At 36.3% G+C, this 24676-nt stretch overlaps 1 protein-coding gene across 1 annotated transcript in view; it reads left to right on the plus strand.

The window, feature by feature from the left end:
• The first annotated feature begins 6812 nt into the window (after positions 1-6812).
• Positions 6813-24676, plus strand: part of LOC106056254 (uncharacterized) — a 46280-nt gene continuing 28416 nt past the window's right edge. The window contains exons 1-11 of the mRNA XM_056019520.1: positions 6813-7050; positions 10273-10441; positions 11015-11126; positions 12459-12505; positions 13993-14102; positions 18796-18842; positions 20041-20233; positions 20650-20777; positions 23222-23421; positions 23874-24044; positions 24132-24273. Coding sequence (XP_055875495.1) covers positions 10322-10441; positions 11015-11126; positions 12459-12505; positions 13993-14102; positions 18796-18842; positions 20041-20233; positions 20650-20777; positions 23222-23421; positions 23874-24044; positions 24132-24273 — 1270 coding nt within the window. The 5' untranslated portion in view covers positions 6813-7050; positions 10273-10321. The remainder of the gene's footprint in view (positions 7051-10272; positions 10442-11014; positions 11127-12458; positions 12506-13992; positions 14103-18795; positions 18843-20040; positions 20234-20649; positions 20778-23221; positions 23422-23873; positions 24045-24131; positions 24274-24676) is intronic.

A 24676-nucleotide genomic window follows, 5' to 3' on the forward strand; every position in this document is an offset into this window, starting at 1 on the left:
TCAATCTCTTCGCCCCTACGTCTTTATAAGCTCGCGTAGTTTGGACCATTCACTAATCATTTTATCCAGTACTCAGACAGACTAGAAAAACTTTCGCCATTTCTAACTAAAAACCTGTTGGCAGTCTATATAAAAAATAGAAAAAGTCCAGTCGAAGCGAGGAAAAGACAAAATTTCGCATGAAGGATATCTCCATAGACATACATAAATATAGACTGGCCGATAATAGAGTTTTATGAAACGAAAATTTGTGACTTGCATTTCTGTGTAGGCCTACTTTATTTATGTCTAGGAGTTTTGTTTAATCTCTAAGACTGAAGATCATGCAATTTTTCAATGTTTCAGAATTCGGAAATCCGAATACAATAGATATACATGTTTTCAAGTTACATGAAGTTATTTCCTTTTTCCAGTCTATATTTATTTATGTCTATGGATATCTCTATGTTTTCGATAAGTTTATTGTAGACCACTCTAAGAAGTTCTGGCTTTGTGAACTTAAAAATGAATGTAGAGCTCGTCTACACACAGAGCTCTTCAGTCAACATATCCGTTATGTGCTATACATGGCTGCTTGTTTCATCTGACAAAAAATTTGCGAAAGAAATTGGCAGATGAAAATCTTCTTTCAATGTACAACAATGATCCAGAAATTGCTTTGGCAGCTAGAATGATAGTTGCATTAGCATTTGTTCCCATCGAGGACTTGGATATGGCTGTTGAAACTCTGGCAAATGAGCTGCCTTTACATCTTACTCCGGTAATCCACTGGTTTGAGGACACTTCTATTGGACGTCTAAACCGCAGTACAACTCGACGATGTCCTCCTATGTGGTCTATCAGAGAACACTAAATGGGGATAATCGAACAAACAATTTTGTGGAAGCAGCACATCGGCGACTACAAGCCGAGTTTGGAATGAGCCACCCATCCATATGGAAATTCATTGATGGAATACGAGCTATCCAGAAAGTTCGTGACCTTATATATGAACAATATATCCGGGGAGACCAGCCTCTTTCTAAACGAAAAAAGAATATTGACACAGTCAAGAGAATCAATGTAATTGTACAAACTTATCAACAGAGGAACATCATTGAATACCTCAAGGGACTTGCACACAACTTTTTAATGAACCCTTGAATTCCAGCGACTTAGGCAAATAACCATGTATACGTAACTTAAAGTATTTTGAGAAACATGGTACATGTATTGTATTTTTACTTATTATTAGCAAGTGTTTGGTATGTATAGCTGGAGATACCATACAGTCATTAAATAAACCAATGTTAATGTAAACAAATAATTGCATCAATTTTTAGTCTATCATCGTTTAATTTTTTTTTTATTTTTTTAATTTTAAAGTAATATCTAAAAAAACTTTTTGAAAATAAAAGTGTGCCTCTTAATAAACACACATACACAAGCCAAAATGTTTATTAAAGAAAATGATGTGAAAAACAAACACACATTTACATTTAGTACGTGAAAAATATGTCTTAACACAAACACTCATGCAAAACATAGATATGGATAATTCTTTTAAAAGAAATAATACAATAAACGTACATAATGTATATCGCGCCAAAACGTCCCGTCGCCAAAACGGCTGGCGCCAAAACGACCTTCGCGCCAAAACGGCGGGGCCAAAACGGCGGCGCCAAAACGTCCTGCTTCGACGAATACCGCATGAAATAGCCATAATAAAAACAATTAATAAAAATATTTCTAATCTCACAGATTTATTGTTGTTTGTCTAGATCTATTTCAAATTTAATTTAATTAAATTACATTATATATATATAGGCCTATAATTGGTGCCGGTACTCAGTGATTAGGTGGCGGTACTCAGTGATGGATTGCCTAACTTTTAAATACTAATAAATTAATAATAAACGTTAAAATACAAGAAAAGTAATACTTTTTTCCCCCACATTGAGAAAGGTGCCGGTACGCCGTACCGGTGCGTACCGTCACAAAAAAGCCCTGTATGTATATATATGACAAAATTTACTCATAAACATATGTCTGCACACAAATTACCCCCCCCCTCCCCCACTCAAGGGGTTAGGGTCTGCCGTCTGGGAGGGGGCGGAAGATCCAATAGCCCCCCCCCCCCCCCCCCCCAATCAGAATCCGACAGAGGAAGGGGCGACATAAAATGAATATTAGTTAAATTATAAATAATTAGTATATATTATTAAAGAAAAAATAAATGCTTTTGACACATATTGTGTAATTTTTTCTACCGCCCTCCCATCCTCCGGATCTGCTAGTGATGTGTGGCTGAAAGGCCAAAACTGCTTGGCTACGGCTTGGCCACCTAACAAGGGGGCTCGAGTTTGAATTCCAAATCGAGCAGAGTTTTGTTTGCTGAGCACCTAATAGCAGCACGGAAACCTCATCTTAGATACCACCAGCAGTTCACAAAAGTGTACTGAGAAGCTATCACAAAAGTGTACGGAGAAGCTATCACAAAAGTGTACTGAGAAGCTATCACAAAAGTGTACTGAGAAGCTATCACAAAAGTGTACTGAAAAGCTATCACAAAAGTGTACTGAGAAGCTATCACAAAAGTGAATTGAGAAGCTATCACAAAAGTGTACTGAGAAGCTATCACAAAAGTGTACTGAGAAGCTATCACAAAAGTGTACTGAGAAGCTATCACAAAAGTGTAATGAGAAGCTATCACAAAAGTGTAATGAGAAGCTATCACAAAAGTGTACTGAGAAGCTATCACAAAAGTGAATTGAGAAGCTATCACAAAAGTGTACTGAGAAGCTATCACAAAAGTGTAATGAGAAGCTATCACAAAAGTGAATTGAGAAGCTATCACAAAAGTGTACTGAGAAGCTATCACAAAAGTGTACTGAGAAGCTATCACAAAAGTGAATTGAGAAGCTATCACAAAAGTGAATTGAGAAGCTATCACAAAAGTGAATTGAGAAGCTATCACAAAAGTGTACTGAGAAGCTATCACAAAAGTGTACTGAGAAGCTATCACAAAAGTGTACTGAGAAGCTATCACAAAAGTGTAATGAGAAGCTATCACAAAAGTGTACTGAAAAGCTATCACAAAAGTGTACTGAGAAGCTATCACAAAAGTGAATTGAGAAGCTATCACAAAAGTGTACTGAGAAGCTATCACAAAAGTGTACTGAGAAGCTATCACAAAAGTGTACTGAGAAGCTATCACAAAAGTGTAATGAGAAGCTATCACAAAAGTGTAATGAGAAGCTATCACAAAAGTGTACTGAGAAGCTATCACAAAAGTGAATTGAGAAGCTATCACAAAAGTGTACTGAGAAGCTATCACAAAAGTGTAATGAGAAGCTATCACAAAAGTGAATTGAGAAGCTATCACAAAAGTGTACTGAGAAGCTATCACAAAAGTGTACTGAGAAGCTATCACAAAAGTGAATTGAGAAGCTATCACAAAAGTGAATTGAGAAGCTATCACAAAAGTGAATTGAGAAGCTATCACAAAAGTGTACTGAGAAGCTATCACAAAAGTGTACTGAGAAGCTATCACAAAAGTGTACTGAGAAGCTATCACAAAAGTGTAATGAGAAGCTATCACAAAAGTGTACTGAAAAGCTATCACAAAAGTGTACTGAGAAGCTATCACAAAAGTGAATTGAGAAGCTATCACAAAAGTGTACTGAGAAGCTATCACAAAAGTGTACTGAGAAGCTATCACAAAAGTGTACTGAGAAGCTATCACAAAAGTGTAATGAGAAGCTATCACAAAAGTGAATTGAGAAGCCACCTATTAAAATAATTTAAAAAACTGATTTAGGTATATGTTTTTTTTTATAAAAATAAATTGAGTAGGCCTATAAGAGGCCAGAAATAGTCGCAACTTAAATGAGAAGATACTTTTTGTGAGGCTCTGCAAAGTAGTTAGTTGCCTTTTAGCAGATTTAGAACCACTGCCAACGTTCGCTTACTTTAGACATTTTAGTGGGTAAGTAAAGTTAAAACCTCAAAACAAACAAACACACAGACATATTAACTGTCATGCAGAACACATGTTGAACTGGTCTAGTCTCAGTGAAAGAGAAAATATCTGACTCCGTTGATTTATTGATCGACAACTCGTGGCTTTATGGCTCCAATATTGAGCCCCGGGTACGAGTGTAACAATGATCGCTCTGTCATGTGCAGAGGCCTGACACTGACTGATCAACACTGAACTATGGAAAGGTTTTCGCCTATGTCATTTTTTCTTTATCTCCCTGAAAGTGTGCGTGTTTGAAATTTTTTTGAAGTATCGACACATGAATAGGATATTATGATTAACTCGGGAGTAGGGAGAATGCGACTTGCCAAAGCGACATTCTTGTAGCTTCTAACTGGATCAATAGAATATTAATATTTACACTGATAGATATGTGCGTTCATACTGAGAAAAAGTGTCTTTGTTTCCATTGTTCTTCTAGAGTGGTTTTCCTTTTTTAGAGGCTTCCGAAAGGGGAAAAGCGCTATTAAATTTGCGTGGTCTGTCTGTCCGTCCGTCTGTCACATTTTGATCTCTAAAAAGATATTGGAAATCTAAATTCAAGATATTTTGTTGATTGCAAAGTCCTAGTGCAACTACAACTTTTTACCTTCTGACAAGATGGTGGATTTCAATCTGCAAAAATCCGCAACCATCATTGACATCACTGTAACACTATCTTACAAATAAGGAAAACAGAAATGGCATGAAAATGAATTCATTTTCATTAAACTAATAATAACAATATCACCACAAAGTTCCTCAGTGGAAAGTGATAAAGGGATTACAATGAATTTTGTTTCTATTTAACGAAACTCTGGCAGCGCCAGAGAATGAATATTCGTTCATTTCTAACATAATAATTTCCTCCGTGAGGAAATTCGTTTTACAAGTGTATAGTGTTCCTTTTTTACTTTCGGGATCTTTATGGCGCCTCTGAGTTCACCCCATTTCTAATGGGTAACATGATATTTATTGGGGGAAAATAAATACGGTTGGTCGTTGTGCTAGGCACATGATACCCTCGTTAATCGTAAGCCACAGAAACAGTTTACCTTTATATTATCTGCCCCATAGATCGCAAGGTCTGAAAGGGGAAATTTACTTTTTATACTGCACATAAAGATACATTATTAGAGCAAAAATTTATACGATAGCACACACAATATACGTCAATGTCACAGTCTGAACATTACATGTGAAATTTGCTTTTAATAGAAAAATCATTTATTGCATAAAATATTATAGCAGTTACGAAACCGTTTTTGTTATTTTCTAAAATAATATTCAAAAAATATTTATACTATTAAATTTTGTGTTTTCTGTTATAAAAGTTACAAACAATTTACGAAACAAGATTATTTTTGTTCTAACAAGAAAGAATGCATTTTGTATGCATACAGTGTTTAGTGTTATTCATTATCTGGACGCATCCAATGTCTTTCGAGATTGATTGAGCCATACAAATAGATACTATAGATAACTACAACATAGTCTACCCAAGGCTCCTCTAGACATTTATTGTAGGAAACGATAACAGACACAGGCCATGAAAAACATTGGCTCTTCACCAGCTATCAATTAGAGGATCGTTTAATAACATCCTTAGGCCAGGCTCACAATGAACCAAATTTTTGCATATAATCACTTCAATAAATACATATAAATATTAACATTGTATTGGACCATAATAAAAATAACATAGTATCATGTTAACCTGCCTAATAATAAAAACATATTAGCAACACTGTCGACCCGCGCATAGTTTCAGATAATCGTTTTGAAAACATTCACATTCTATTTCTCCATTGTTCTGTCTTTTCTCTTTTTTTCTTCGTTTGATTTTCCGTTTTTAACAAGGCTTATCTCAACTCACTTTAGCAATCTGTCTAGTAAAAAGGTTGAACACGTTATTTTTTTCATACCCATTTTCAGATCAAGTTGAAACTTTGCACAATTATTCGTTGGAAAAGACAATACATAAATAAAAAAAAAAACTATTACACTTTGTTTGATACCAACAAGGGAAATTAATACTTCGATATTATAAGATATGGCTTAATATGTGGGGGTTTGTCCCCTTAGATAATTGTACACATTATTTTTCCCACACCCATTCTCGGATCAAGTTGAAACTTTCCATAATTATTTTTGTACCTAACAAAATATGAATCAATAAAAAACAACAACAACCAATTATTCAATTAATTATAGGTAATTAATTATCTTGTTTGATATCAAAAAAAGGAAAATATTATTGAGAGATATAGCTGTAACTATTGAGTTATTCCCCTTAGATAAGCTTTCTTTTTTTTTAAAAAGTATTTGAATATTTTTTGTTTGTTCTTTTTCTTCCTCTCGCTTGCTTTTTCAATGACTCACTATTCACGTGTTTAATGTACTCCTTAAGTTAAATCATCACTAGGTATAATAATTATGTAAGCATAGTGTAATTATTTTATCCCACTTCGAAAGAGCCCAAGTTTTATATGAAACAAGGGCACGGCACAGAAGCGCCTGAGGGGAAATAAATTAAATGTTAAAATAACAAAGACATAAAAATAGCTAAGTCCGACCATTTCCTATAAGTGCCGTGCCATTGCAGATAATTGTAAATTGATCCCAACTTTGATAATGATCACAATGTTACAATTATATTGTAGTATACGAGCTTAACAACTATTTTTACACATGCAACGTGAGAAGATAAAGACTTAAGTTGCAGCAGAGTTACAATCAATCACTTTCACCAGATTACTTCAAAGCCTAATGTATACATAACTGACAAAAAAAAAGAGAAGTTCGATCCCGAATATTTAAAATCGAAACTGTTGGGCGATCAATACCTGCCACTCGGTGTTTAGTAGCCTGATGTTTGGTGTGCAGTCCTTTCATTTCACACAATATTTTGTTAAGTATTTTCTGATTGGTCTAACTCAGTGTGTGACTCCATTCTAACTGGTGGGAGTTTGGCTTTTATCAAAGTGTGGTGAGCACGTTGATTCACAGGGAGAGAGGTATCAACAATAACATGGATGTACATACAAAAGGTAATTCACATCAAAATTGTATAGGCTTTAAGGCTACTCTTACTTTATCTTTCAACTTCTATTGGGCAAAAGGTGATGCGGAGAGATGTAGCTGACGGTCTGCTGTAAGGTGTGAAGACTCTTAAGAAATTCAATCTGTATCATTCCAGAAAAAAACGACTATCTCACTTTGAATATGAATACTTTAAGTATCGTACTGCTAAGATATAATATGTATACCTCAAGTATCGTGCTGCTCATGTTTAATGAATACCTAAAATATCGTGGTAAATATGAATAATACTGTAAGTATGGGAACTTGGTGTCTGAGTGGGTAAGCAAATGGCTTCCGAACCGATGGCGCCCTTGAGTCCATCCAACTCTAAAAGACGCCGCGTCTGAAGGGTGCTCCGAGATCGGAGATTCCCTTGTCACCGTCAGCTTCGAAAACTAGATCAGTTCTCATAAACTAGAACTCGTTACTCAATATCTTTCAAGGCATCTATATGATACCAATTACCATGTAAGATCTCAACATGACATAATGAACTTAGCTGCACGAGGTTTCTGTAAATGACGTTGATTGTGTGACTGCGTGGCTGGACTTAGCTTTGAGAATGTCAAATGCTAGCACAACGAGTAACGTGATTCCAGAACAAATTAGAAAAGAAAAACTGTATTAGCTCGCAGTCTGAACTAAAATTCTAGCGATGTACAGTTCCTTGACGAAATCAACAAAACATTTCATGGGAGAACAGAAAAACAAATGAACAACAATCAATTTTCAGGCTTGATTGAGATGATGGCCGAAGTCGACCCAACCATGCAAGAACATCTTCGACAAATTAAGAACGTCGAAGCTCACGTCCATTACATCTGGCATAGGATTCAAAACGAACTTATGGACCTGATGGCATCAGAAGTAAAAGGGAACATTATTGATAAAATCAAAAAACTTGCTAAATATTTTTCTTCATCCTTGACTGCACGCCTGATGTTAGCCACAAAGAGCAGATGTCCCTTATATTGCGTTATGTGGACGTATCAGATCCAAAAGTGAAGGTGCTGGAACACTTTATGAAATTTCTAGATGATGACGACGCAACAGGAAATGGTTTGTCAGAGGCTCTTCTCGCCGTGCTGGAGAACCTAGGCCTGCACATCGCCAATTGTCGTGGCCAGGGATACGACAGTTGTGCAGACATGAAGGGAAATCGCCAAGGAGTTCAAGCCCACATTATTCGCATGATCAGTCCGGCTTTTTACTCTCCTTGCGGCTGCCATAATCTTAACCTCCAGCGTGGTTAGCAGAAATATTATTATCTTGTTTGTTGATACAAAATATTTGTGAATCATTATAGTTACGTTGATTAACCTTAAAAGGCATGCAGAACATTGTGTGATGTACGTAAACGGCCAATAGGACAGTACCTACCACCTACGTAAGGTACTATGTTTTGTAACAAAAAATAAGGCCTACAGCATTAGAAGCGGACGAGACGTAAGCCTGATGTGGTACGGTATATATAGTCTACCTTTGCGGCTTAGGGCCCCGCATATGGCACTCGCCCAGGGCCCCGCGCACTGCTAAGGCCGCCTCTGGGCCAACATACCAGAAGGGGTGCGACCTAATATAAATGTTGCTTAAAATATCAATAAGTAGCTTTTATCATGTAGATTTGGGACTAAATTTTGTTAACAAACTGTGATTTCTGAAAAAAAAAAGTGACCGCCCCCCCCCCCACTCGAAGAGTGCAATCGCCGGCTTTCCACCCCCCCCCCACACAAAATAGGCCAACATATTTGGGAAGGGGGGCAAAATCTATAAATTGGTTAAAATAGAAATAATTAGTATAACTTGTTAATATAAATATAGAGTTCGTATACAAATTGTGTGATTTCTCTAATAAAATTATTCCAAAAACTCTCCTTAACTCTCACCCCAGGATCTGCCAGCGAATAGATTCTAGTATAAAAAACATTATGCACCAAATTTAACTTTGGTTACTACTGCTCATCAATTATTGGATTAGACGAGGAAACAATTAGCAAAGGAAGCTAGCTTTCCATCCAGGTCTCTCGAATTAGAACCCTGGTAATGACTGGGTATTTTGTTTTTGCAAAGCTTACATCAACTCACTACGTAAGCCTCTCGGTCTGTGTGAATTCTTTGACATTGTTTTCTAGCATTTCCGATTCTCGGATCAAGGTGAAATTGTACACAATCTTCATTTTCAATGACAACATTTGAATTAATAAAAAAAATCAATTAGTTATTGGGAATAAATTGATTTTATTTTAAATAGAAAAAGGAGGGATGATAAAGTGTACAATATTGAGAGATATGATAGCGATTGACCTATTGAGCAATTTTGTTAACAATTTCATTTGTTTTGGCACAAAGCGGTGCGACCCCTACCCTCAATATAAGCTTTATTTTTTTTAAAATTAATTAAAAAAAAAATTTTGCTTGTCTTTTTTTAACTTATTATTTTCATGTGTCCCAGCATATTTGAGATGCACCTGACTTTCCTAAAAAACAGACAAACAACATAAACCTCAACAATTCACTAATATGTTTCAGATAAGATAACTGTAGGCATATAGGCCTACTCTTCATAAAATAAAAAACGCTACCTCATAGATGCATACCTTCTTCTCTCTTCTTCTTTATTTCCAAACTTTCCTTTTTTCAAAACATCACTCAGTTTTGTTTTCTTCCCATATCATTTCGTATTGAATGGTTTATGAAGCCTCCACATTTAGATGTTGTGTCATACAAAGAATTAAGGAATAAAAGTTACGAAATAACATGCCACCTAGAAAATAGTTACACTGACTTGTTGACGTCACATGTGGTCACTCGTCTTAATACCCTAGCCCAAGGTCATATCCCTAATGCTGAACAATTGAGGATTAACTGTAACAAGGTGTACATACTATTGAATAATAATTAAACCTTGTTTAAGAGGTGGTGTATATATATCACGGCCAAAGCCCGAAATCGGCCAATTATGCATATGCTAGTATCGTTTGTATATTACATATTAACTAGTGCAAAATAAAAGGACTTTTGAAGGATAGAAATAAAAGGTGTTTCTTTTGTAACAACGATCAACTGAAAACAATATTTTATGTTCTTTGTGTATCCTTAAAAAACACAATCTAAAACATTTAATTTAACGCTTAAAGTATTAAATAAATGTGGAATTTGGAGCCTACTGTTTTTTTTTCTGTTCACAGTTTCAGTTTTCGATTGACTGGGTTAGGTTCGAAATTATCAAATTCTAAGATGGCCCTAGTACCCAGTGCTGTGAATGCTTGGGGTAACGCCCCTGATCTCGACATAAGAAAAGCAAAGCTTCAACTAGAGAACGAGTTATTGAAGTTACAAGCTGTCAGAACAAACGAGGTAGGCTGTTTATAGTGGCAAGGTTAAGCTCCATTTACTGGTTTCACGAACACAAGGATTAACACCTAGATTTAGTGTTTTTAATAGTGTTTTTCATGTATAGTCTAAATGGCTAAATATAATATTGGTGGCCCTGTAATAAGAAGCTTACATCTAGATTATAAAAGTATAGTATACACCGATGAAGTACCAATTTGGATGAATTGGTAGTCGCAAAGTCCTCTTTTTTTTAATCACGATTCTCAGCATTTTATAAAGCTACATTAGCACCACCGACATACATTTAGACGAGTTTCATTTGCTATTTATGCTAACGAATATGAGGGAAGTTCCAAAATCGTCACCCTCTCATTAGTTACTTACACGAAGAGAATTCACCATTTGAAAAGCCGACTACTGAGTATTGGGTGAGGCTTAGAGCCACATAGATCTGCATCTGTACTAACATGAGTCTCTTACTGTCGGCTACTATCATTGTATCTCAGATGTGTGATACCAGAAGGGGACTTCGATGTTACTCTTAAAGAAGTTTAACTTTTTAAAAAACAGGTTCTGATTATTGTTCATTTTCAGGTGCAGTTGAATCCAATACTTTTATCCAATCGTTTGGAGAGAGTGAGGCCTCATGCCAGTCTTCATTACTCTAGAGTTCAGCCCCCTTTGAAAGAAGTCGACAAAAACAAAAGTAATCAATTAGAAATTCTGTATTATGTGTACATTTTCACCCTAGCGCATCAGTGCAACACTGTTTATGTTAACGTAATAAATGGAGTTCCAAATATGTCTTCCCTCATAAACAATAGTTTGTTATTTGTATAACCACAAATACTCTACATGGTGTCAGAAGTGGATACGTACCAAGATAAATACTACACGCACACATATTATATACATCGTACTTACGTAAACAATTCGCATACATACAAACAAATAAGTATATAGTAGCTTTTCAGTTCGGTTATAATTAGCTGTGTATCTATACATAAAAAAGAATGCACTTCATAAAATATAGTAATGTTTTATTTTGTTAGTTTTAGAGCGTATCACTGAAGTTGAACAAGTAACATAAACACAAAATCTTTAAAAAAAATTCACATTTATGACACTGTTATACACAACAAAGAGCGATTGCTCATAATAACTGATGAATGATAGATCAAAAAGAAATATTTTTTTACCCAGCCCAAAAGTCACAATGATCATGGTTACGCCTATGTATGAACCGACTCCTAGTATATATATATATATATATATATATATATATATATATATATATATATATATATATATATATATATATATATATATATATATATATATATTGTTTTCGTTACAAAAACCTGCAGCCACTCCTGAACACAATGAGCTTTTCAAAGGATTCTCAAATTGTGTGTTGAGGAGCAGATTTAGACCCCAAAATTTTGCAAAGGAATCTAGCGGAAAAGGGCAGTGTCCACATCTATCATGCCTATTACATCGGTTGGTTTTGGTGGCTATTCGGGGGCAAAGGTCAACTAGGGCTTGTTGCAGGCCGGTGCACTGTTAAGTTTGGCCTCCTCACAAAATTTATCTTCCCACTAGATACAGTATTGATGTTGTGTATTGAAAAATTATATCCGTGTTATATTCATAGATATAGTGTCGCAAATCAAATCTAGCAACCCAGCTAATGACTTCTACATAAAATGGTGCTCAAAATGTCCCTGAACGTCAATTTTTATTCTTCCACTATTAACTATGTGGGAATTATCACTGACGTCAGTTCAAGATTTAGATCTTCAGATCAAATAACATTTTGAGATGTTTTTATTTTGAAAATTATAACGGTCAAACCTGAGTTTTCCATGTGTAACCAATTAACTAGTAATTGTTTTCCAAAAGAATATATCCAGGTTAAGTCTACTAAGAGCTTGCAAGATAGTTAGAAGAATTCTAAACAGTATTATTTTTGAACCTACGACCCCAGACTAGTTGTACTTATTCACTTCAAACATAAGAGTAACTTTTGTTTCCGCAGCGAAAGTGTGGTCAGATGAATCAATAGCACTACGTCAGTTATCTCATGTGAGTATTATAGAATAGTACGGTATACATTAATTAGAATAAGCAATGAAATAATCCAATAATCACAAATATTTTTCTCCATACCTATTTTAAAATCTTCATTAAAATAGCACAAATTTGAGAATTTATGCAAATATAACTCAATTAAAACATAACTTAAAATTCTTAAAAAAAATAGTAATATTAAATGTAGATATTATTGGGGTACATATTAAAAATATCCAAACATCTAGTAGGGTCTACCAAGAACTGTTTTGATCTCATTTCATCCTCTCTTCACTATATGGCATTTTAAATGTGAAACCTTATATATATATTTTTTTTTCCTTACAAGACATGTATCAATTAAAAATTAACCAATTTTTATGCCTACGGTCGAGTGTAGAAGGCGTTCTTAACAAATATAGACGACATGGCCTAAATTGTGCCGATGTGCCAAAACCCAAACTCACAAATATAGATCTTTCGGTACATTCCGTGATGAGACGAACGCTTTCGGTACATTCCGTGATGAGACGAACGCTTTCGGTACATTCCGTGATGAGACGAACGCTTTCGGTACATTCCGTGATGAGACGAACGCTTTCGGTACATTCCGTGATGAGACGAACGCTTTCGGTACATTCCGTGATGAGACGAACGCTTTCGGTACATTCCGTGATGAGACGAACGCTTTCGGTACATTCCGTGATGAGACGAATGCTTTCGGTAAATCATCATGTTGTGTTTCTATGTTATGTTTAATATTTAACATTCGATCAATTCCTCTAAATTAAATACTGATTACTTAAAACAAAAAGCAGTAAACAATTAGAGCGATCCACTGCCTACTCAAAAGTCTCAATTCCACTTTTTGGAAAAGTCATGACGTATTACAAGACAAGGGGCGGCTCCTTCTACCTGTCACCAAGTGAACTACACAATCTCAATGGATGTTGACTCATAAAGTCATGACGTATTACAAGACAAGGGGCGGCTCCTTCTACCTGTCACCAAGCGAACTACACAATCTCAATGGATGTTGACTCATAAAGTCATGACGTATTACAAGACAAGGGGCGGCTCCTTCTACCTGTCACCAAGTGAACTATACAAACTCAATGGATGTTGACTCATAAAGTCATGACGTATTACAAGACAAGGGGCGGCTCCTTCTACCTGTCACCAAGTGAACTACACAATCTCAATGGATGTTGACTCATAAAGTCGTCATAGACGATGAATAATTTGCACAGTTTCAACTTGATCTGAGAATAAGAAGTAGGAGAAATAACGTGGACACAAACTTACAGTCTCCAACTGGCACAAACACACAGGGCGAAAGGTGGTTGTTTATATGTAAGTTTTCATATGTTAGAGAGAGAAAGAGGGCGTGGGGTAGACAAGAGAGAGAGAGAGAGAGACAGAGAGACACAGAGAGAGAGAGATGCTAACTTTAGCGATATAGTTTTCAAGTGTATTTAATTTTCTGTCCTCGACATATCAAGACCACAAGACGAGGTCCACGTGACGTCATCCTACCCAACTTAGTGAAACATCCTGTCCAGGTGAAACTTTGTCCAGTACCACTCACGGACACCATGTTTCATGAACGAAGGTAACCTATTTAGAACAATGATGGACATTATATTTTACGAACGAGAGTAAATTATTTAGAACACTGATGGACATTATAGTTTATGAACGAGAGTAAATTATTTAGAACACTGAAGGACATTATATTTTACGAACGAGAGTAAATTATTTAGAACAATGATGGACATTATATTTTACGAACTAGGGGTGCACCGGATAGTCCCTCCGGCTCCGGCTTCTGCCGAATATCCGGCATTTTTTACTATCCGGTGCTATTCGGCTCCGGTCGGATATCACTACCGGATAGTAAACCGGATAGTAAAAAATACACCTATTTAATATGCATAAAGTGGACCTCGTTCCATTACTGTCTGTTATAGAATGTATTAATGCTTATATGAAAACAAAATAATGTGCTTAAAAATAGAGCCATTATGAATATGCACCAAACTTTGTTTATTATAAAGACAAGGCGTGTTAATAACTTAATATAAATAGAGATGAAACTTTACATCATAAATGCGCTTTACATACAGAGCAGCAATGGCTGGCACTTTTTTCAATTTGTCTTGACCTTTGAGTAAGTTAGTTAACATGTTAAAATGCTACATTCCTTGACTACGTCATGCTGACCAGACGTCTGTCTAGCTGTGCGGGTATATCTCCAGAGGTAGAGATGAACAACTCCCACCCCCTTTTATTTGTTTAGTCCATCACATTGAGTTTTTTATGGGTGGGTAACCACAAGTAAAATACGATGGACGTAGGTTTAATGTCAGCGTATTGACACTCTCTAGTGGTCACACCTTTCGAGGGAACTGAGTTTGTTTACTTAGTAGTTAATCTTTATTAGGGGGGGGGGCTGGACTACAAGAGCCACACCTCTAATGTAACCAGGTATATTTCTAGATGAACACTCCCTTCCCCTTTTATTTGTTTAGACCATCACATTGAGTTCATTGATCATTGATTGACAGGTGACCCCAAGTCAGATACGATGGACGTAGGTTTAATGTCAGCGTATTGACACACTAGTGGTCACACCTTTCGAGGGAACTGAGTTTGTTTACTTAGTAGTTAATCTTTATTAGGGGGGCTGGACTACAAGAGCCACACCTCTAATATAACCAGGTATATTTCTAGATGAACAACTCCCTTCCCCTTTTATTTGTTTAGCCCATCACATTGAGTTCATTGATTGACAGGTGACCCCAAGTCAGATACGATGGACGTAAGCACTCTCTAGAGATCACACGAGGGAACTAGATTTGTTATTGGGGGGGGGGGGTGGAGTAGACTTTACATTATAAATTCGTATTACATACGTAGCAGCGATGTCTGGCACATTTTAAAAGCTTGTCTTGACCTTTGAGTGGTCTTGTAAACACGTAATATTCCTTAACTACGTCACGCTGATAATCTGTCTAGATGTGCGAGTATATCTCCAGAGGTAGAGATGAGCACCCCCACCTCCTTTTGTTTGTTTAGTCCATAACATTGAGTTCACGGATAGGCAGCTGACCACATTAAGCCAGATGTCAACGTGTTGACACTTTCTAGAGGTCACATCTTATGAGGGAACTGAGTTTGTTTACTTGGAGTAGAATTTTTATTAGGGGCGGGACTACAAGCCAAATCTCTATAAGGTTAATCTGGTATGAGTTTGTTTATTATGAGATAGGTTGTCAATCAAGGGTCTGGTCCACAAACCAAATTGTTAAGACATATTGACACTGTCTAGAGGTCACTAGATGATGACACTAAGTTTGTTTACTTGGAGAGAAATGTCAATTAGGGCGCTGAACTACAGGACACATCCCTACATGTATTTTGTTACACAAGCCACGGGTATAAAAGTGGCTTGCATGGGCATTTAGTAAATTAAATAGTAATAATAATGGCTGATAAAAAGTCATCACTTATATGGCGTTACTTTAATGTCAAAACAATGGACTACTCTAAAGCAGTTTGCAATGCTTGTAAAATAGTAATGTCACGTGGTAAACCAGGCAAACCTAAAGACTTCTCAACCACCACTATGATTAGTCATCTACGCTCGAAACACCCAGACTTATTCAACGAAATGACTGCATTGAAATCAGCATCAAATAATATCACTGCCTGTGCCAGTACGTCTACGAGCTCCAGTGATTCGTCAAGCCTCACACACAAGCAGCAACCAGGGATTAAAGAGGTCTTAGACAAAGCTAAATTGTGGGATATTAATAGTGATAATGCTAAACGCATTCACTTGGCCATAGCAAAGATGATTGCAACTGACATGGAACCTTACCAAGTAGTTGAGAAGCCTGGATTTATTGGACTTTTAAAAGTACTGGAGAAAAGATACACTGTGCCTAGTCGCAAATATTTTACAGAACGTGTTATTCCAGATATCTACGACAATATTTCCTCAAAGCTTCGTGAAATGCTATCTGATGCTAAAAGCATCGCTTTCTCAACGGTCACTTGGACAGCTGATAATACCACCGAATCATATTTTGGTTTAACTGCCCATTGGTTGAATGAGTCATTTGACCGAAGCAGCTATGTTTTGCATTGTACAAAATTTAATGTCCAGCATACGGCTGCAAATTTGCTGTACTTAAGATATTTACTAAGCCATTATTTGTATTAGATACAAACCAGAAGCGGTTTGTGGCATTTAAAACACGAGCCTAATGACAAGTTGATGGTGTCAAATACATGAACACAAACATCTACCCACTATACAACTTAGATTGTACTTAAGAAAGATTTACGCTATAAAACCAAGAGTGAACTTTACCTTTGAAAGATTTACATTAGTTACATATATGTTTATATATTCTGCATGAGTTATCCCACATTCTATTTTACAATACATACGCACACACCATCTCATGTTACAAAGATTAGTTTATGATAAGCATATCTGTAAAAAAAATGCTGTTCATTTTAATTTATCAATCAGTGATAGAGTTTAAAGTAAGAAAGTAAATAACAAAATAATATGAATATAGGTATGTTATATAGAAGATTTGCAAAAACTTCAGTAAAACGAGCTGTTAGAGTCATGTAGGTATCCGGCTCCGGCTCCGGCCGAATATCTAATTGTACTATCCGGTTATATCCGGCTCCGGCCGGATATCAGAAAGTACTATCCGGTGCACCCCTATTACGAACGAGAGTAAATTATTTAGAACACTGATGGACATTATATTTTACGAACGAGAGTAAATTATTTAGAACACTGAAGGACATTATATTTTACGAACGAGAGTAAATTATTTAGAACACTGATGGATATTATATTTTACGAACGAGAGTAAATTATTTAGAACACTGAAGGACATTATATTTTACGAACGAGAGTAAATTATTTAGAACACTGAAGGACATTATATTTTACGAACGAGAGTAAATTATTTAGAACACTGATGGATATTATATTTTACGAACGAGAGTAAATTATTTAGAACACTGAAGGACATTATATTTTACGAACGAGAGTAAATTATTTAGAACACTGATGGACAATATATTTTACGAACGAGAGTAAATTATTTAGAACACTGATGGACATTATATTTTACGAACGAGAGTAAATTATTTAGAACACTGATGGACATTATATTTTACGAACGAGAGTAAATTATTTAGAACACTGAAGGACATTATATTTTACGAACGAGAGTAAATTATTTAGAACACTGAAGGACATTATATTTTACGAACGAGAGTAAATTATTTAGAACACTGATGGATATTATATTTTACGAACGAGAGTAAATTATTTAGAACACTGAAGGACATTATATTTTACGAACGAGAGTAAATTATTTAGAACACTGAAGGACATTATATTTTACGAACGAGAGTAAATTATTTAGAACACTGATGGATATTATATTTTACGAACGAGAGTAAATTATTTAGAACACTCACAGATACCAGGTTTCACGAACGAATTAAGGTAAGTAATTTAAAATTGGGGAGTGTAAATATAGAAAGACAAATTACATAGCTGTTAATTCAAAGTTTGCAGCTACATTACACATCAACAGCTGTCTTGCTGTTTCGTGATACGAGGCGAATACTTGACAGCGTCCAACCAACCCGTACCATGAATGTAATCAATGAAAGTTAAGATCGGGCTCCTAAATTATCTTATAAATAATTCATAGAAAATGATCACGAAGAAGTGTATATGTGCATCAACATTGACCTAATATTCGAATAGAACATTTCGTAGCCAACATTAAACATCTTTGCTGATATTCATGCATACATAACAGATAAACAGGCAGAACCTCAGACCCACTGACAATGTTGTCCATTATGCCATGTAGATAAACACGCAGAACCTCAGACCCACTGACAATGTTGTCCATTACGCCATGTAGATAAACAAGCAGAACCTCAGACCCACTGACAATGTTGTCCATTATGCCATGTAGATAAACAAGCAGAACCTCAGACTCACTGACAATCTTGTCCATTACGCCATGTAGATAAACAAGCAGAACCTCAGACCCACTGACAATCTTGTCCATTACTCCATGTAGATAAACAAGCAGAACCTCAGACCCACTGACAATGTTGTACTTTACGCCCACACAATGTTCCTGTTTACAATTATTTTGTTTCCTCCGTTTTGCAAATGTCAATGTTTACTGTGCTCAAAATCTACAAAGTAAATCCTTAATTTCAACATACTTTGCATTTGTTTGCAGAGCTGCAGCTATAGAACGACTAAATCAACTATTAGCTGACTGGGCAGGTAGGAACTATTTTTCTTCTCTAGTAAATTTGTTTAAAACAGTTATTATTTTAGCTGTTACTTTGTAAAACCCAATTATTTTTGTGTGTGTTTGCTGTCTTTGTCTGTCCGTACAATTAAAATCTCTGAAACTGAACATGTTGATAAAAACCGTTGCAAAAGTTTCCTTTTGGCATTCGAAAACGAACCATTTTATTTTCAACATTTAGCCTAGTTTTAGCCTATTAATAGATCAACAGGAGGCGCGGTGGCTGAGCGGTAAAGCGCTTGGCTTCCGAACCAGGATCTTCGGGCGCATCTGAGTCCACCCAGCTCTAATGGGTACCTGACATTAGTTGGGAAAAGTAAAGGCGGTTGGTCGTTGTGCTGGCCACATGATACCTTCATTAACCGTAGGCCATGTAAACAGATGACCTTTACATCATCAGCCCCATAGACCACAAGGTCTGAAAGGGGAACTTTTACTTTTTAAAAAAATAGATCAACACGATTAAAAGAAAATAGTTTCTAATTTATATTTTAAAACCAGATGCAACATGTTAGATTTAATTTCACGTCAAAGTCTTCAACTTGCTTGAAACAGATGCAAAAGCTATACATGGATTTTAAACTGTTATTGTATATATTAAAAAATACGTATATTTTTAAAGATTCGAATCTAACTGGAAAACTTTTAATCAGCGTACATCGTGTAACTAGCAAAATAAAACAAATCCTTTAAAAGAAAAAAAAACTGGGGAAAGGGGAAAAACAAACAAACGGATCTAAGGGAAGAACTCCCCATTTATAACTATATGTCTTTTTCCTCTATATCTCCTTATCCTCTTTTCAACATCAAACAAAATAATTATTTGCCAATGATAAGTTGACTAAATGGTTAATAATTTGTTAAGTAAAATAAATAATTGTGTCAAGTTTCAACTTGAACCGAGAAATAGTGAGAGAAATAACGTGTTTAAAATTTGTACCAGACAGACAGACAGACAGACAGACAGAGTGAGCTGATATAAGCTTTGTCGAAATAGATTCATTTATGGATGAGCTACGTATAGACTGCATATGATTTTTAAAATACGAAGCCCTTTCCTTTAAAAAAGTATACTTTTGGTATATTTGGTATACCTATGTATAAACTAAACTTTATTAGGCAGCTCTTATGCTGTATCTGATCTAACGTACGCCACGCTATATTTGCCAGTGTATCACAGAATAGCTCATCCAGTTCCACTAAGCAGACAATCTTTGCTCAGCGATTTGGACCCCAAAAGGAAAATTTCCAGAAGTACTTTCATTCACATAGCCAGGGGCAGCGCACACCGGAAAGAGTCAATGGGCAGTCAGTTGTCCAGCAGCAGTGGAAAGAAAACGACATCTTACGCTGTACCAAAGAGGTGAACTTGACATTCTCAAAGTAGTTGAATATATGAGGTCATTGTAATGCACTACATTAACATATAAAAATAGCTTGAGATTGTTATAATTCAATACACTATCAACTATCTGATAATAATAACAATAATAATAATAATTATAGTTTTTATATACTTTCAAGCTTATAGCCTGCTATGGTCCAATCTAATTTTTGGATCAGTGGAGAGGGGGTATCTGAGAGAAGTTTTTCCGTGCTGCCTTTAGGCGCTCAGTAAATACAACCCTGTTCGAGTCGGGTGTCGAACCTCGAGCCCCCTTCATAGGTAGCCAAGACAGGCAAAGTTCAAGCGTACTTAGCCTCTCGACCACGCTTCCCACAGCTCCATATAAGATTATTACTGGAATCTTCACTAAATTGTTTTATTTTTTCGTATAGCCTTAAAAAAAGGAATCGATGGAAATTCTTTAGCCAAGAAGCCTCCAACCACTTGAGAGCCTCCAGAATGCAGTTACCAGAAGAGATATCCAAGTCAGAGCTAAGAATTTATGTGTCGTCAACGCCAGGTAGGAAAACAACACGGTTAACGTATGTATTGTCACATCTCGTATTTTAAAACATGATGACCTTGCCAATATAATATTTATTGGTTTTTCGACAAATGTTTTCAGACAATATCTTTTTAGCGGCCCCTCGAAAGGGGAGTAGCCCCTATTAGTTTTGTGTGGTCTGTCTGTCTATTTAGTGAATAATTTAAAAAATGGTGTATTTAAAAAAAAAAAAAAACGGCTTGCATAGTTGATTTTAAAAATACAATTTTTCGCTTTCAGAAAAGAAAAAAAGTAGCTGTTGCATCAGAACTATGAAAGATCTAAAATATGACTTCGAAATTTTAATATCTTTTCTAGATTGTCTTCCAGTTGGTTGGTCATTGTGCTGGCCACACGACACCCTGCTCTTTAACAAGTGGCCAAAGAAACAGATGACCTTAATATCATCTGCCCTATAGATTGCAAGGTCTGAAAGGAAAACTTTTTTTTTTTTTACTTTTCTAGTTTTTGCAATCTAAACGGGATGGACGGACAGACAGACCACACAAAGCTAATAGCGGCCATTCGTCTTTTGGGGGCGGCTAAAATAGGTCCATGAAGTTTAATATAACTAGAATTATCATTTTGATCTTGTATAATAGACGCAAAATATGTATGCAAGTTAATGCAAGTATGTATGTAGAGCATGGGCGTAGCCAGGATTTTTTTTCGGGGAGGGTTTTGGGGGGGATTCCCCCCCCCCCCGACACCCCCCCCTCCCGCGAAAAAAAATTATATATATATATATATGTGTGTGTGTGTGTGTGTACATAATTAATCTTTATTACATTCTGACCCTTTCGGAAGACGTTTATTGTTTATTGTAGACTCCCCGCCCTTGGAGTTCGCAGTGCTTCCCCAGCGCGGGGCGAAGCCCCGCCGCCGAGCACTATTTCTGGTATTGAAAGCCAACAAAATGCATATTCTGAGGTATCTACAGTGCATTATCTTTCTATTATAAAATTTTATTTCACAAACCTAATGTGCTATTCTTACTGACTTAGACCCTCTCGCGCCGTTCGGCGCATTTTCCGGCAAGCTGTATCCGCATCTCTTATTTTGCGTAATTCATTTTGTCGGAGAACATGTCCCGCAAAACCTCATGCGACGCTTTGTCACAACCTTACTAAGGATTCGACTCCTAGTTCGGCATATGATTTCTTTGATTTAGACCCGATCTCTATGACTGACTCCTAAAATCTGTCTTAGCCATCTTTGTTGAGACACATTTAATGATTGTCAATTTCGGCATAAGAATATTCACACTTAATTAATGGCGCCCTAGCCACTGGTAGAAATTTGTAACCTCTCTTGATTACGCTCTTGGAATTACATGCCTGTATTTCGCTTTTGATTTTATATCGAAAAGGAAAGTTTTTTCGTCAAATCATCTGTTGAGGGGTTTTAAACTAAAAAATCTCTGGGTTTTTTGTTTGTTTTGTTTTTAATTTAAAACCCCATTTAGCTACGATCATAGAATTTGGTGACTGTAGTTTGCTTTAAAATAATATTGAAGAGAGAGGTTTTCAACTCTAAACGCTCTGTAGGGGAATTTTAAACTCAAAACCATCTGGAGGGGTTTTAAACTTTAAAGAAAAAGCCATCTGGAGGAGGGGGATTTAAACTCAAAACCCCTTTGGCTACTCTCATAGATTTTATAGTGTGTAATTTGCTTTTTTTTAATATTGAAGAGGTACTTTTTAGCTTCAAACCCCAACTGGAAGGGGGAGGGGGGTTAAACTCAAAACCCCTTTGGCTACGCTCATAGAATTTTGAGTGTGTAATTTGCTTTTTGATATTGAAGATGGGGTTATCGTAAATTTTGGATGGGGTTTTAAAAACAAAATCTTCCTCAACTGTGCTGTTGGAATTTGGGATTGTTGTTTGCATTTTTTTTTATAGAAGAGGGGGATTTAACTGCAAAAACCTCTGGTAGGGGGTTTAAAATTCAAAACCCCCTGTAGGGGGCTTTAAACTCAAAGCCCCCTGGCAGAGGGATTTGTATCTCTAAACCCCCTGATAGGGGTTTTTAAAATCTCAAAACCCCCTGATAGGGGTTTTTAAAATCTCAAAACCCCAAGGTAGGGGGATTTAAACTCAAAACTCGCTGGTAGAGGGTTTTTAACTCAAAACTGCCTCGGCTGTGCTGTGGTAAGTGATGATTTAGTATTAAAATGTCACCTAAAATAAACAAAATGAAAGCAAAAATCAGTCACTTAATTCCGTCCCCCCCCCCTGCGGGGAGGGGATTTCATTTCGGGGGGGGGGGGGTTTGAACCCCAAGAACCCCCCCCTGGCTACGCCCATGATGTAGAGATAGGTAAAACTATTATTTTTTCATTAAAATGAATTATTATTGTAAACTCTTTGACTTTGGTATAGTAATTCTGTAAACAATTCTATTCTATGCCAATGTGAAGATTTGCAAGAAGAAAGAGAGTTTCTCGAAGAAGTAGCCTATCCCAAGATTCATGAGATGTGTGAACACATGGGACTCAATTGTCACATGGTAGACATGCGCACTGGGGCTGGAGTATTAACCAATGACATTGAGACGTTTGATCTGATTGAGAAAGAACTGCGGACATGTCGGACACAATCTATCGGTCCATCTTTCATAGTAAGCAAGATCTATGATTTAGACAGACTTTACTTTAAAAAAACAAAAAAGAAATGAATAATTCGTTTCAGATTACTGTATAAAATTGTTTGGTGCTATTTGAACTTTTGAAGTACTCTAGGCAATGAGAATGCGATTTTATAACAATTAGAGGCGCATGATTGCGACATAACCTATGAGTTTAAGCCTTAAGTTGCATCCATTCATTTTACGACATTTCCTTGTAAAAATCGTGCAGCGCGATCAGAATGCGTTTATGAATGAACCGGATGATGTACTTCAAAAGTTCCAAAGCACCCAACGATAGTGTACTGTATAGCCTGAAACGAATTATTCCAATCTTTAATATACACAAACATTAAACTGGTTTTCTGAACAATTCTTATTAATATCTTTGGATCAGTTCACTAAAAACGTATCTTTTACATGTGCTGATTGTAAAACTATTCCAGAGTCTGATCGGTCATGAACTGGAAGACAAAAAGCTGCCAGGATTTCTGTACAAGTCTGTCTTCGAAGAGATCAGGGAGGTATTGATCAAAGAGAATGTCATAGGAGTGGAGGCGCTTGATGATGTGTACCGACTAGATTCAAACCGTGTTCCACCCGTCTACATCAAGCAGGTAAGTCGTAATTCGAACAATATAAATTAAAGAAATGTAGGCTAAAAACTAACAATGATTTTTTGAGTATTTTCTTTCTTTGTTCAGCGTATCAAGTCTGTTGAAGAGTACCAGAGTCCAGAAGAAGTTGAGCGTATATTACAAGAGGCTTTGGTTACCGCTGTGTCCATTATAAAGCAATACAAGCCCAAAGAAGAGATGAGTCAAATGGACACATACAAATGGTCAGGTAAGCTACGTGCTTGTATCAGATGCCATCTTGAGTTACGAATATTTTATCAATGAAGGGAAAATGAAATAAATGTATCTATGAACTGAGGTCTAAGCTTGTAGTGATGAATTGAGATCTAAGCTTGTAGTGATGAATTGAGATCTAAGCTTGTAGTGATGAATTGAGGTCTAAGCTTGTAGTGATGAATTGAGGTCTAAGCTTGAAGTGATGAATTGAGATCTAAGCTTGTAGTGGTGAACTGAGATCTAAGCTTGTAGTGATGAATTGAGGTCTAAGCTTGTAGTGTTGAATTGAGGTCTAAGCTTGTAGTGTTGAATTGAGATCTAAGCTTGTAGTGATGAATTGAGGTCTAAGCTTGTAGTGTTGAATTGAGATCTAAGCTTGTAGTGATGAATTGAGA

Source organism: Biomphalaria glabrata, chromosome 2, assembly GCF_947242115.1.
Source record: "Biomphalaria glabrata chromosome 2, xgBioGlab47.1, whole genome shotgun sequence".
Classification (NCBI taxonomy): Eukaryota; Metazoa; Mollusca; class Gastropoda; family Planorbidae; genus Biomphalaria; species Biomphalaria glabrata.